At 32.5% G+C, this 13,140-nt stretch overlaps 1 protein-coding gene across 50 annotated transcripts in view; it reads right to left on the bottom strand.

Annotated features, from left to right (window-relative positions):
• RIMS1 (regulating synaptic membrane exocytosis 1) overlaps positions 1-13,140 on the bottom strand; it is a 510,553-nt gene that overhangs the window by 131,252 nt on the left and 366,161 nt on the right. For 28 of the 50 annotated variants that reach the window (XM_010371427.2, XM_030929224.1, XM_030929258.1 and 25 more), the window contains one exon: positions 11,891-11,980. The exons of 11 other annotated variants lie outside the window; for them this stretch is intronic. In XM_010371427.2, coding sequence (XP_010369729.2) covers positions 11,891-11,980 — 90 coding nt within the window. Of the gene's footprint in view, positions 1-3,541; positions 3,626-11,890; positions 11,981-12,436; positions 12,551-12,881; positions 12,960-13,140 lie in introns of all 50 variants that reach the window. 11 more of the 50 variants (XM_030929228.1, XM_030929229.1, XM_030929262.1 and 8 more) reach the window with 4 other exon arrangements.

The following is a 13,140-nucleotide window of genomic DNA, read 5'->3' as shown; positions in this document are numbered from 1 at the left end:
TTGAGTTAAGCACTACTAAATTGTACCGTTAAAAATCATATATACATATATATGTGTGTATATACATATATGTGTGTATACATATGGCTGACTACTTAGATGGCTTATACTGTCTTAATGTGCTATATATACAAACACACACACACACATATATACATAAACACATATATATACCATTCTCAATCAAAATGTTGAAGATAGTAACTCCAGTAATTTGTTAAAGCCAGTGACATGTTAAAATATACCTCAAAATGGACCCAATGAAAATATTGCATTTTCTTGAATAAAACATTTACCAAAATAGTTTAAAGTTTTATTGAATAATAACTTACACTAGCCTTTCATTCTTAAAGACGATTGATTAAACTGTAAGCACTAAACTCAGAACTCTGATGCTTCAGGGCCATATGAAAATATATTTTTCTAAATGGCTACTCACAAATTTTGGTTAATTTCAAGCTACAACTCAATCTAAGTTTAATTAAAACTCATATACTTACATATATAGAGATTCATTAGTATTTTCATGTATTAAAATAATGTTATTTATAAGGAGATGCTTTGTTATTGGAACGATTTTTTTTTAAGGGTCAACAGTTTTAGAAATAAAACTACAAGAAAATTTTCACTACAATTTTAATATCAGAAATATGCCCTGGGATTCCAAATTCATGTACTTTTTCTTCATCAATGTTTTAAATTTCCTCAATTTCTAGAAAAAATTCTTAGATAAACCTACCTTCTTGTTAATTCCAAATAAATCTATGGTATCACTTGAGATAAAACTGAGAATGCTTACTACTAAAATTAAATTATGGAGAAATAGTTCACTAAACATTATGTGTTTGTGTACACATATATGCTGTGGGAAACAAGAGGGCAACTAAATGCTTTTCAGTTTATTTGAATGTACTGGAGAACTCTCTTAAGGAATAATTTACGTTCTGCATTACAATGTTATTTTCAAAATAATCAACTATGGCCCTGATAGAAGATATCCAAAACTGAATTGTATAAATTGTTATTAACTTTAGAATATTTTCCTGGCTACCAGTGTCCAATGATAAAAGTCACCTAATGCCTAAATTCTTATGAACATTCACTATATCCAAATCTCATGTCATATTTACTTCATTTAGAAACTGGCAGAAACTTCTGAATGAGTAAAATCAGAGCTGATGAGAAATGAAATGCCACTGTTCATTATGATTTGCCAAGTGGTTGACCTGGTAACCTATGAATGTAACATTAGTCGACATAATTTATCTCTCATTTTATAAGTACATATTCATCTTATATTTTAATACAATTGTATTGTAATAATTTTCTATTCTCTACAGTAATAAATAATAGTATCAAGAGATGTAAAATGTATTTATTTTGGTTGAACATAGGACTTATCTATAAATACGTCATCATACAAAAGCAAAATATGTACTCAAAATTATGTATTTAGTAAGAATTTATTTTAATAATCTTATCTAAAAGGATCATTTCTGCTCCCAAAATCTACTCTTATAGTTATAATCTAGACAATCAAATGGAATAATTCATATACCACTAAATTAAGCTAATAACATCCCATGTATGTAAGAACTGAAAGTATTATTTGAATTTCCATTTTGCTTAATCAATGCCCAGATAAACTTACATTTATATTCATTACAAAGATCATCATGTTTAATTTTCCTATACTCAGTCAATACAGAAGATGAAATCTACTATTTTATTTGTTTTGGAATACATACAAAGGTTTTCTAGAATTATCTTTTCTTTTTTTATTTTCTTGGGGATGGGAGGCAGACAGGGTCTCACTCTGTTGCCCAGGCTGGAATGCAGTGGTATGACCATGGCTCACTATAAACTTGACCTCCTGGGCTCACAGACTGTGTGCCCACCTCACCCTCCTGAGTAGCTGGGACTACAGGCACGTGCCACCACACTCAGCTAATTCTGAAACTGTTTGCAGAGATGCAGTCTTACTATGGTGCCCAGGCTGGTCTCAAACTTCTGGGCTCAAGTAATCCTCCCCACTTAGCCTTGGCACCTCAAAGTGCTGGGATTACAGGTGTGAGCTACTATGCCTGGCACAGAATTATCTTTTCTAAAAGAAAATTCTAAGTTCCATGATGGCCAGGACTTTGTCTGTCTTAATCACTGTTGTGACCTAGTCATTAGAATAGGGTGCATAGTAGGGGTACGATAAGTATTTATTGAATAAATGAGTAGCAATATAGATATAAATTTTTATTTTATTTACACAATTATTTTATATTCTTTTTTGAGAAGACTCTACATTTGTAACACTTTTTAGATTGGTTACTGGTTTTTCTAGTCCCAGAATTTCTATCCTAGAAATCAGATAGTAGCAGAAAGAATTACATTTAATTTCCAAATATGTAAGTATAAATCACATTGAGGCAAGTATCTTAGAGATTAAAAGATGCTAAAAAGTTCCTGAAACCTTCATAAAATATCAGTTTGTAGTATTTTCCAATATCCGTAAAACAACCTTAATTTTTTTCTTGGTGACAATGTTTCCTTTTTCTTTCAAGCTAAAATCCTGAGGATATCTTGATTGCTTACAAACACAGAAAATAAATTGTATCGCGCTTACCTAGGGCTTAAATTACTCTGCCATACATACACACACTAAAAAAAAATCTGTATGTTTACATGACTAGTTGTGCTGCTTCTGAGATACCACATCTACTTATCTGCTGAATAAATATTACCAATGTGTTGGCTGAATTTCTGCTTGAACCAGAAGAGAAGCATCTCAAACACCCAAAAACCTTTGTGACCAGTCAGGAAAACACATTTAAAGATAAAGCCTATATACATAAACACCATAAAATAGGAAAACTGGGTCAACTTCAAACTGAGAAGAACAAAGTAATGGAAAATACATGTTGTGGCACTTCTGACATATCAGCATAAAGTGGATTCAAAGCACTGATGCTATTTTTAAAAACCTACCTTGTGTACTGACCCCTTAGCCCTGGACAATATTGTGTTTAACAATACAATATTTATAATATATATAAAAACCAGGTATTTTACTTTATAAAACAGACATTTCTTAATATAATCAAAGCCTAAACTTCATTGTTAACGAGTGTACACAGCAGCAAAACAAGACAACTGAGATAAAACCATCAACCAATATAACAAACAATAGGCTCTGTGACAGATTTTAGTATAATCTAAAGCACCTGAGAATTTTTATTTATTTACTTGTCAACAAAAACAGTATTTAAATTTGTTTCCAGAAATTCAAAACACAATCAAATGCTCTTCAAAACAGAACATTCTTTCAATGGATCCTGACTTCACTGTGTTTAAACTCTGTCATTTGTATGCTATCCTCATTTCAGTAAATATTCTGAGGTGCTTTACTAGAGTTGGCTACATCCAACATATCTGGCTCTGGCTTCTGGAATAAAGCACAGCACATTCAACATTTCTCTTGGTTATCCTTCAGTTGGTGGCCTATAAGCTTCTAGAAGCCACTTGTCTGTGAGGAGGAGTTGACTAGTACCTGTCATTCTCCGGAGATGCATGCTGGATTTGAATCCTGGGACTAGGAGGTCGTCTCCTATCTAGGGAGGGGGACCATCTACCCCTGTTTGCCCAGTGAACAAGACAGGAAAAAACAGGACATTTAGTAACTCCTAAAATAAAAGAATACATGGAACAACAGGACTGGAAAAGCACCCCATAAAGGCAAAGTGTAGATTCTTTGCTCCATAATTTAATTTTCACTTTTATAAGCCTTGGAAAGATAAGTTACAATACTTTAAGAACATTAAAACCTGTAATCTTACAAGTGAATAAAGAAACAATTTATTCAGAAGATGTTTGGAATCTGCCTAGTAAGTGTAGTTTTGTTCTTCCAAAATGTGCTTCTATGTGCGTATTTAATCTATAAATATATATGTATTAATGTAACTTTAAGTTCTTAAAGATGCATCTTCAGGAATCTGGCTTACGTTTGAATAAATAGGTTTAATAAGGTACCAATGATTTTGTGATACCAGGCCCTGAAATTACTGGGTAGAGTTGCAAAGGTGGGGATGTGTGAATTTAATACAAAGCAGGAACACAGTTAAGTAGAAGAAATAAAAATGTTCTTTAATGTTGAAACAGTGACATGAAGAAATAATTCATGGGAAAGCTACCAGTGAATTCTTAAATTTTCTTGTCAAAAACCACAGGGCTAATTACTGAACTTTAAAAGCTGTAAGTAAACGATACTGATAAACAAAAGCGAAGAACATAGACATATGAAATGATAAATTAGCATTAATTTTTTTTTTAGTTTCACTGGTTTTTATTTGCAAAAGTATGTCAATTAAATGGATGCTTTTCAGCTCAGCATTTACAATAATACTTTTCTTGTGATTAACAGTAAACACAAGTTAGAAAACTGGTTCATTACTTTGTTAAGTTACCTTTAGATTCTGTCTGTGTACAGCCACAGATTTCAAACATCTAGTTAAAACTGAGGAACTAAGACACTGAATGGGTCAGAATTAAATTTTTTAATTTATTATATATGAAAATTCTAACAGGACATTTTTCTATAGATATTGGCTTTCTTGTATGAAAGAAGCAATAAGTGGATAGTCTTAAAGGACTCATTTAGGTATAAGACTTTATAACTCTCCAAAGGAGTTTAGTCCTAACATTTCAAAAAGAAAGTTTTCTTTTTGAAAACTTACCAGATACAACTTGGATATTTTAGACCATCCAGCCAAACATAGCAAAGGGTTTTTGTCACTCAGGATATACTCAATTCTGAAATCCTCTGGAAGCCTTTGTTTAATCAATCTTAAATAGACAAACTTGGCACGATTCAAGTCAGGCTTTGAAGAAGCCATGAAGCAAGTGAAGATACCGAATAGCAAATTTTGAGCAGAAGATAAAAATGTGTGGAACATACTCTTAAAGGTGGTAAATATTTATAAAATAACATTTTGCATTAATTTTAAATTATTTAATTTTTTAAAATTATTTTAAGGATTGGTCAATCTAATCTGAATGTATTAAAAAGTTTCTTTTCACTGTACTGGCTTTTGTTCTATAGATAAAATAAAGAAATATTTGTAAAATAATTGGAAAACAATTACAATGACAGCATTTTCTACATTAAAGTATATACTCCATTGTATTAAAACTTTTGGTGTTACTTGAAAACACAAATATAGACTTAGTATTTTTCTGTGAAGTAATAATATTAACTTGACAGAATTATGAGTAACCTTGCTTCCTAGGGTAAAATTCCAGTCCTTGTGCTTATTTAAACATAAAAGTAAAGAAAAAGCAAGTAAAAATGACTTAATTATGGAACATGCAGTGAAAGGTGTGAAGGAGAAAGATGTACATTTAGAGACAAGCAATTGTGAATGCAAGCGATTAAAAGGTAATTTTAAACAAATATTTGGCTTAATACATGTATATTTGTACATTTAAAGTCCTTCTGAATATGCTGATATGTAGTACCAACAGAATAAATCTGTTTGCTTTTTCCCACATACAGTGGATACAACGAGAGCAGGATCAATTTACATAGAAGTTTTCGTCCTAAGAACAGATGTCACTTGAGTTTTAATAACACATCTTTCTAAGTTTTAAATATACTAGCATATTTTATATGCTTTCTATAATAGGTGCTGTTTCTATTTTTTTCCTATTACAAGGAATGACCAAGCTTAGAATCTTTATCTCTCTTCCCAACTCTGGTTATTGAGAAATATACATAGCTTCAACTTTCATTTCTATTTTCATTTTACAAGCTAATATGGCAGGCTATGTTGGAGATTTTAATCATAAAGTTGAACTAAACCAGTCCTTTCTTGATTTGTATTTCCAAACCAGCCTACCTAAAAGTTCACTGCTTAGTTACTTTGGGAAATTATTAGTACTTTAGTATCAGGTATTCTAAATTCATTAATTGAGGAACATCTATTTCTTGGAAGCCCACTCCTTTCACTGTGATCAGAAGAAAAGAAGAAAGATCACTCTGAAGGCTATAGGACTGAATAAACAGGCTGTGAACTCCCTGCAGAAGGAAATAGTGAGGCTTTTTTTTTTTTTTTTGACAACTGCATCCATTATGCATAGCACAGAATAAATAAATATTTGTGAACATTTAAGTAAATAATGATATAAGGCTATTGGCTTGGGGGATAAGGAATAATGAGAACCTTAACCAAGAAATAAAGAGTGCTATTGATATAAAGGGATTGAGAATTGATAGGCCTCAGAAAGCAATTAAATGATACTTATGTTGGAGCTCTTCCCTCTCCCCCAGGCATTGATAAACTTTAAAACAAATGTATATGTGTGTTTAAATGTGCTATTAATACTTATACTTGCATACAGACACATCTTTTAATGATGCATATCTCTTGGCAGAACATGGCTAAGAAGCTTATCTAAAAAAGGTATTATATAAAAACATAAATCATTAATTCCATAAATAGCACAAATTAAAAATATGAGGTATTATAACATTAGAAACCAAATGAGATAACTGATTATACACATATATTTTATTGTGTTTTCATTAATCATTTTAGTCCTTAAAATTTTCTCCTATTTTAAACTAAATTTCACTTATATATATGTACATATATACACACACACACACACACACACATATATGTATATATTTTTTTCCTTGAGATGGAGTCTTGCTCTGTCACCCAGGCTGGAGTGTAGTGGCATGATCTCGGCTCACTGCAACCTCTGCTCCCTAGGTTCAAGCGATTCTCCTGCCTCACCCTTCCTAGTAGCTGGGATTACAGGCACATACTGCCATGCCCGGCTCCTTTCTTATTTTTAGTAGAGACGGGGTTTCACCATGTTGGTCAGGCTGGTCTCAAACTCCTGACCTAGTGATTCACCCACCTCAGCCTCCCAAAGTGCTGGGATTACAGGAGTAGCCACCGCACCCATCCAATACTTATACTTTGAAACAAGATCTATGATACATATTTCAATTCAATATATAACTATTGATTTTTAGGTAGGAACCTCCTTTCCCTTAAGTCTCATGTTTCCATTATGAGGGAAATTCATTCAAGTAAGCTTTTCCTCATTGCACCCCAAGGAAGAAAGAGTGGCTTGTATGATGGGTGACCATGGTAAAGAATCGGGCACAGGAAACTTAGCCCTTTCTGGATTCCTTTTTCCAAATTATGATGCCTGCAAACAGCACAACTAACAGACGTAAAGCAGTGATGAGATCTGAGGCCTGACCCTGTAGCAGAAGTTTGTGTGGCTCAGTGAATCTGGCTGATTCTGGGATTAGTTTTAGCCATCTTGCAGACTCAAAGCCCCAGCTTTCAATTTGTTCAAAGTACTTATAGTGAAAATTAAATCTCCCATCTTTCTAGTACCTGGGTCTAACTTACAGCTCAATCCAAATTTGAAGTGAAAAGTAGAAGGTGTTTTTTAAGCCCCTAAACTCCCCAAATGAAACATTTACCAAGTAAGAAATATATCATATATCATGTTGTCACTAAAGATGGAAAAGAGAAATAGCATATTATCCCTGCCCTCAATTAGAAAATATTAAAAACCAAACCAAATGAGATAACTGATTATACACATATGTATTTTTATTGTCTGTTCTCATTATTCACTTCAGTCCTTGATTTTTTTCCCCAATATTGTTTTAAACTAAATTTAACTTATTTTAATTAATAGATAGTTATACTCTGAAACAAGACCTATGGTATCTATTTCAATTCAATGTACAGCTGTTGATTTTTAGCCAAGAACTTCCTTTTCCTTAAGCCTAGTGTGTGTTTCTTCCACTATATGGCGATATCGTGGAAGAACAGCACAATATAGTAGAAGACACAAACATAATACAGTACTAAGTAAAATACAATGTATTTTAATAGAAGTATATAAAATTAGGTGGGCCCAGAAAAGGTAGTAAATAATTCTGACTGGCAAAAGAAAGGGAAGTATGCGTGCATTTTGATGCGGGGACTGAGAACAGGGGACGAGGTTAAGAAGGGTTTTACAAAGATATGGTATTTAACCTATATTTTTGAACAATGAGCAGAATATTTAGGCAGACCACAAAGAATAGTATTTTAATTTTAATAGAAAGCAAATGAGATATAAGTTAACACAGACTATTAGAACTTAAGAAAATTAACGGGAGCAGGAGTGTCACTGGAATTGGAGAAGTGCTATCTATCAATATATTCAAGGTGAGGGACCTGTTCCAAAGGAATTGATTGAATTTACTGTGACTGAATTTGTGACGGAGCAGGAAGAGAAGTAGTTCCAGATTATGTGGCTGGTTATATGTCAAAACCATAAAATGAGAGGAACATTTAGAAAGAGGAAGCATTTTGCTGTAAAGGGACTGAAGTGGGGATAATGAAGTTGATTTAGACATCACCATTTAGAAATTTAGGCCTGGTCAATCACAGAGGAGGGTTGTCTTCACATCTATTGGAGTGGGAACCTTTTATAGAAATCAAATTCAAGGAACAGGACAGTATGGGTAGGGCAAAAGAGGAAAACTGGAGGTGGAGCTAGGGAAATACCTATCTTTATGGGACAGGGGAGTAAGACAAGCCTTCAAAAGAGACATCATAACAGAGGTTTAAGAAAATCTGTAGAGGTACTTAATGGAGGAGAGATTCAAGTGACAGGGCGGGCAACGTAAAATGTTGCAAGATGCTGCTGAACAACTAGAGAGCCAATGTAAACCACAGAAGAATTTCAGCACAGCTACAGAGCACTAGGAATGAGTAGACGTCAGATTGCAGGATTACTGGAAGGTAAAAAATGCAGGCAGTAAGTATAAACTACCTTTTCATAAGCCTTCATCAAGGATATGATTGCTCTGAAAGGTCAAGGAAGAAGATAAACCATACAAGAAAAGTAAGTTTTCTCTAGTGGCTCTAAAAATCATTGCTTCTGAACATGTAAGTAGTAATTTGTTTGAAAACCTAGAAAAACAAAGGTTAATAGCAGGCCTGTAACTCACTCCTTGCCAATCCAGGGAAGCAAGGGAAATGGGAAGATATAAATGATAAATTATTTCTTATCGCAAATAAACCTTAAATATATTGATTTAAGAAGCATAACTGAATTGGAATAATTCACTGAATTATGGTAACCCATAAGTATGTTTTCCATTTGTGTAATCAACAGAACATGAAATGGAGGTGCTCCTAAACTAAAACGGTTTCCTTTCCAAACTGCTTTTTACATGCATTATTCAAAAGTCATCTGTTAAAATAGGCCAAACCACGTAACAAGGGAGAAAAGATAGGTGTATCTGATGGTTTTCAACTCCTTCAGGAAAAGAATGCTGCTCTTTTATCTTCTGAATCATTAGAAAAGTATTATATTGAGTACTGGGTGTGCTTTGACAATTTCACCCTTTATCTTAACAGAAAACTTGTATTAAAGGTTAGGAGTTAAATTGGTATAAAGGCATGTAAATGTTAATCAAAATGGGTTAGAATAATCAAATTGCTTGACCATACATAGTTCACAAATTTGTAGAAATAATGTTCATCTCTTAAGAATATAAAATTAAGTTTTTAAAACATTTGCTCTAACATTTTATCTACTATGTATATATTAGGCATTAATACAATAATCCCTGTGGTAAATTAGAGAAATTAAGTATCCTCAAAACCCTCTAAGACTCCCTTCTCCTACTCTCCGCATACTGTCTGGGGGCTTTAGATGCATTCTCCAAAGATAACAAAGTCACCACTCTTGATATTGTTATCTTCTGCTTCAAAGCTGCTTTATAGGCATGTTCACAAAGGGTACATGTAGTCTCTATCCTCCAAACCAATAAGCATCTACAGCTTCTGTAAGTATTTGATGAAACCTTATCTAAGTTTTATTTTACATTACATAAAATAATTGTTGTTTATTTTACATTACATAAAATTGCTGTTCCTCTTGGCAACAAAGTGATCCCAATAAACTTAGGATCATTGATAATACCAAGACTTGTTTCATTGAGTTTTTAAATGAAAAATTCCTTTTTATTCAAGATGTAGAGTGAATATATGTTTTCAATGATATTTTTTCTTCTTCTAATCAAGGTAAATACACTCACTTGGACTTTACAACAACTTGTGCAACAACTGACCCTAGATTATTTATCTACTGGTTGACCTGTTTTAAATTTACCAACACAGAGATTTATAAACTCTGTGGCTTCAGTGTCACAAGAGAACACATGCTAGATAGGTTCACCATAAGAATAGACCTGCACTGTCCAGTACAGAAGCCACAAGCCACATGAAGCCATTGAGCACGGTAATGTGGTTAGTCCAAAGTGGGATGTGCTGCAAGTACAAACCATCTTTAGTATCTATGACTTATTATGCTGAAAAAAGGGAGTGCAAAATATCTAACAGTTTGTATAATAATGACATGTGAAAATTATTTTTCGAATATGCTGGGTTAAAAAATTAAAATTAATTTAATCTTTTTAGTATGGTGACTAGGAAATATTAAAGTATCAGCTTGTGTTATGTTTCTATCAGATGGCACTGATATGGATAATATTGAAAATGTCAGGCTGCTATGGTCAGAAGATTCCACTGACTTGAGAATTTCTATCCTTGTTTTACTACTAACCAGAAACATGTAAGAAAATAATAACTAAACATATTTTAAAATTTTCTTGTTACTCTTGAAATTATTTGGGGGAGGGGTTATATTTGACTAAAGAGAATGATAAAACTATTCCAATTATGATTTTAGAAGACTCTATAGTCATTTCAACTAAAATTTATATCACAAAAGGGATACAAGACAAATTAAATTTCACTTTTTTCTATTACACATTTTACAAATATAAAAGAATACACAATTTAAAAGTAAATTCTTAAGATGCTAAAACAAGGTATATACACACCTGTACCTGTTGTTCAATTCCAGAAATAAATATCTTATGAATACATGAATAGACTCAGATTAGAAAGATACCTAAAGAAAAGCTTTGAGTAGCCTACTAAGAAGGAGAAGTGGGTTACATTAGCACAACTAAATATTTTTCTTCAGGATTTGTAAAGAGGTAGTAGGCAAATGTCTTCTGAATGACCTCTAATTAAAAAGAGATAGCAATTATAAACAAGACTATCAATTATAACTAAGTCTATTAAAATAGTTCCATCACAATGGAAAAATTAGATGCTTACAGCTAAGAGACAGTGTAACACATCATCAATGAATATATTTGAATTGAAATCAGAATTCATTAAAGTTTTAAGCAAAATTGTCTGTGTACGTATATATGTATTTCTTTTTGTTAGGCATCAGGAAATCTATAAATAACATTATTTTTGTTGTCAAAGTATAATTTAATGTAAAACATTATATCGAAGAGTAGATTGATTAAAAATGAATGTAGATATACAAAGGAAGTATTCTATTTAAAAAGAATTCCTGTTATGAGTTTACAGAAGATTGTTGTTAAACCTATAAATACTATTTATCAGTGGTACTAAAAGGAACGTGATCCTCCCCTTCGGATAATTCACTGGACCCTATAACATTATCAGCATACTGAAGGCTTCCTGAATAGTCAATAAAACGACTGAACAGCAACAAAAGGGGAAAAGCAGCAGCCAGAAGCAGTTACAAATTACATCACACCATTTGCAACAACATTCATAGAAATATGTGTATGTGTACCCCTGGGTTTATCCACATACGCATATCTCTACATAGACATGTATAATAAGGGAGGAGGAAATGTAGACAATTAGCAAAGTGAACATGAATGAATAAACCTGTGAGGCTGTCATGAAACAAAACAAAGTGATTGAAAAAAAATCACTAGTACAAATGATAAGAAATTAAGAAAGTCTTTATTTTATACCTTTCTCGTTCTGGTGAATGCAAACTAGTATCTGGTCTCAAGCAGTTGGTACTAGCACTCCTAGCCCTGTCAAGAAAGGGCTGCAGTTCACTAGTGCCAGTGCATTGCATCCAGTGGTAGAAGAGAAAGACAGAGAAAACAAAGAAAGGAAGACAATGTTAGAGAGTAAAGCATAAAATAATGTCCCCTTTACACAAAATGTAGAATCACTGGGATTCAGTTCATAAGGGTGTGAGAGAGTTGACAGAATGACAGTGTAAAATTTTGTTTAGAAAATGAAGCTAAACAAAGATTATGCTTAAATTGCTTTGCATAATTTTTAGAAGTGTCTCAGACTGAAAAATGAGACTAAATCACACCTACTTATGAAAAAAACTGGATACAGAAAGCAATAAAACAAAATGCCTAGAATTTCATTACCAAGAACAGATGCCACACCAAAACAAAATGAAGGACATCAGAGGAGAAATAATTTTACAACTCAACTTTTTTGGTTCACAACAATAGACAAGGGAAATGGAAGATATCACTTCCATATGTTCTTACCTAACCAGTATTTCATCAGTAAATCTCAATACTCTTGAGTTAAAGCATTCATGATGAAGGGAAATGTCCTGTCTAGTCACTGATTTGGTCTTAGTATGTGCAGGCAGAACTGAGCTTCACAAATTAAAATTACACAAAAATAAAATAAATTATAATTAAAATCAACAAGTACAATATACAAATGACAAAGCAACTAGACTTCTGACATTTGAGTTAGTAGATTTCATTTAGAGAATTATTCTAGTAGTAAGTTTTATAGTTAAAACGATTTTAGATATCATTAATTTAATGTTTCTCACTGTATAATTATTTCAAAAGAATATTTTATTGGAATGTAAATATTTTCTATTTAATGTTTTATTAGAATGTGAATTTTCTATTTTTAGTAGGCAAGGGATTAGGAACTACTTTATAACTGGGTGGGACTCACTGTTATGGCTCTTACCTGTAAATATTCCAGTGAGAACTGCTCTGTAATAAAGGCATCTTGGGAGGTAATGTTTTATAGTGCCTAACAAGATGTCTGGAACGTAGCAACACAAACACGCAGGAAACAGAAAAATATATATGAAACCAATTTTATTAAGGTATTCAGAAAGTAGGAGGCCTATAAAGCTATATAGATAAATCTTTTGTCATTTTTTTCTCAAAAGAACCACAATAACTATTTGAAGGGAAGACTACAATTATTAAAATATGAAATC

Source organism: Rhinopithecus roxellana, chromosome 4 (assembly GCF_007565055.1).
Source record: "Rhinopithecus roxellana isolate Shanxi Qingling chromosome 4, ASM756505v1, whole genome shotgun sequence".
Classification (NCBI taxonomy): domain Eukaryota; kingdom Metazoa; phylum Chordata; class Mammalia; order Primates; family Cercopithecidae; genus Rhinopithecus; species Rhinopithecus roxellana.
The sequence above is the reverse complement of the archived record's forward strand: the minus strand, read 5'-3'. Positions and strand labels throughout refer to the sequence as shown.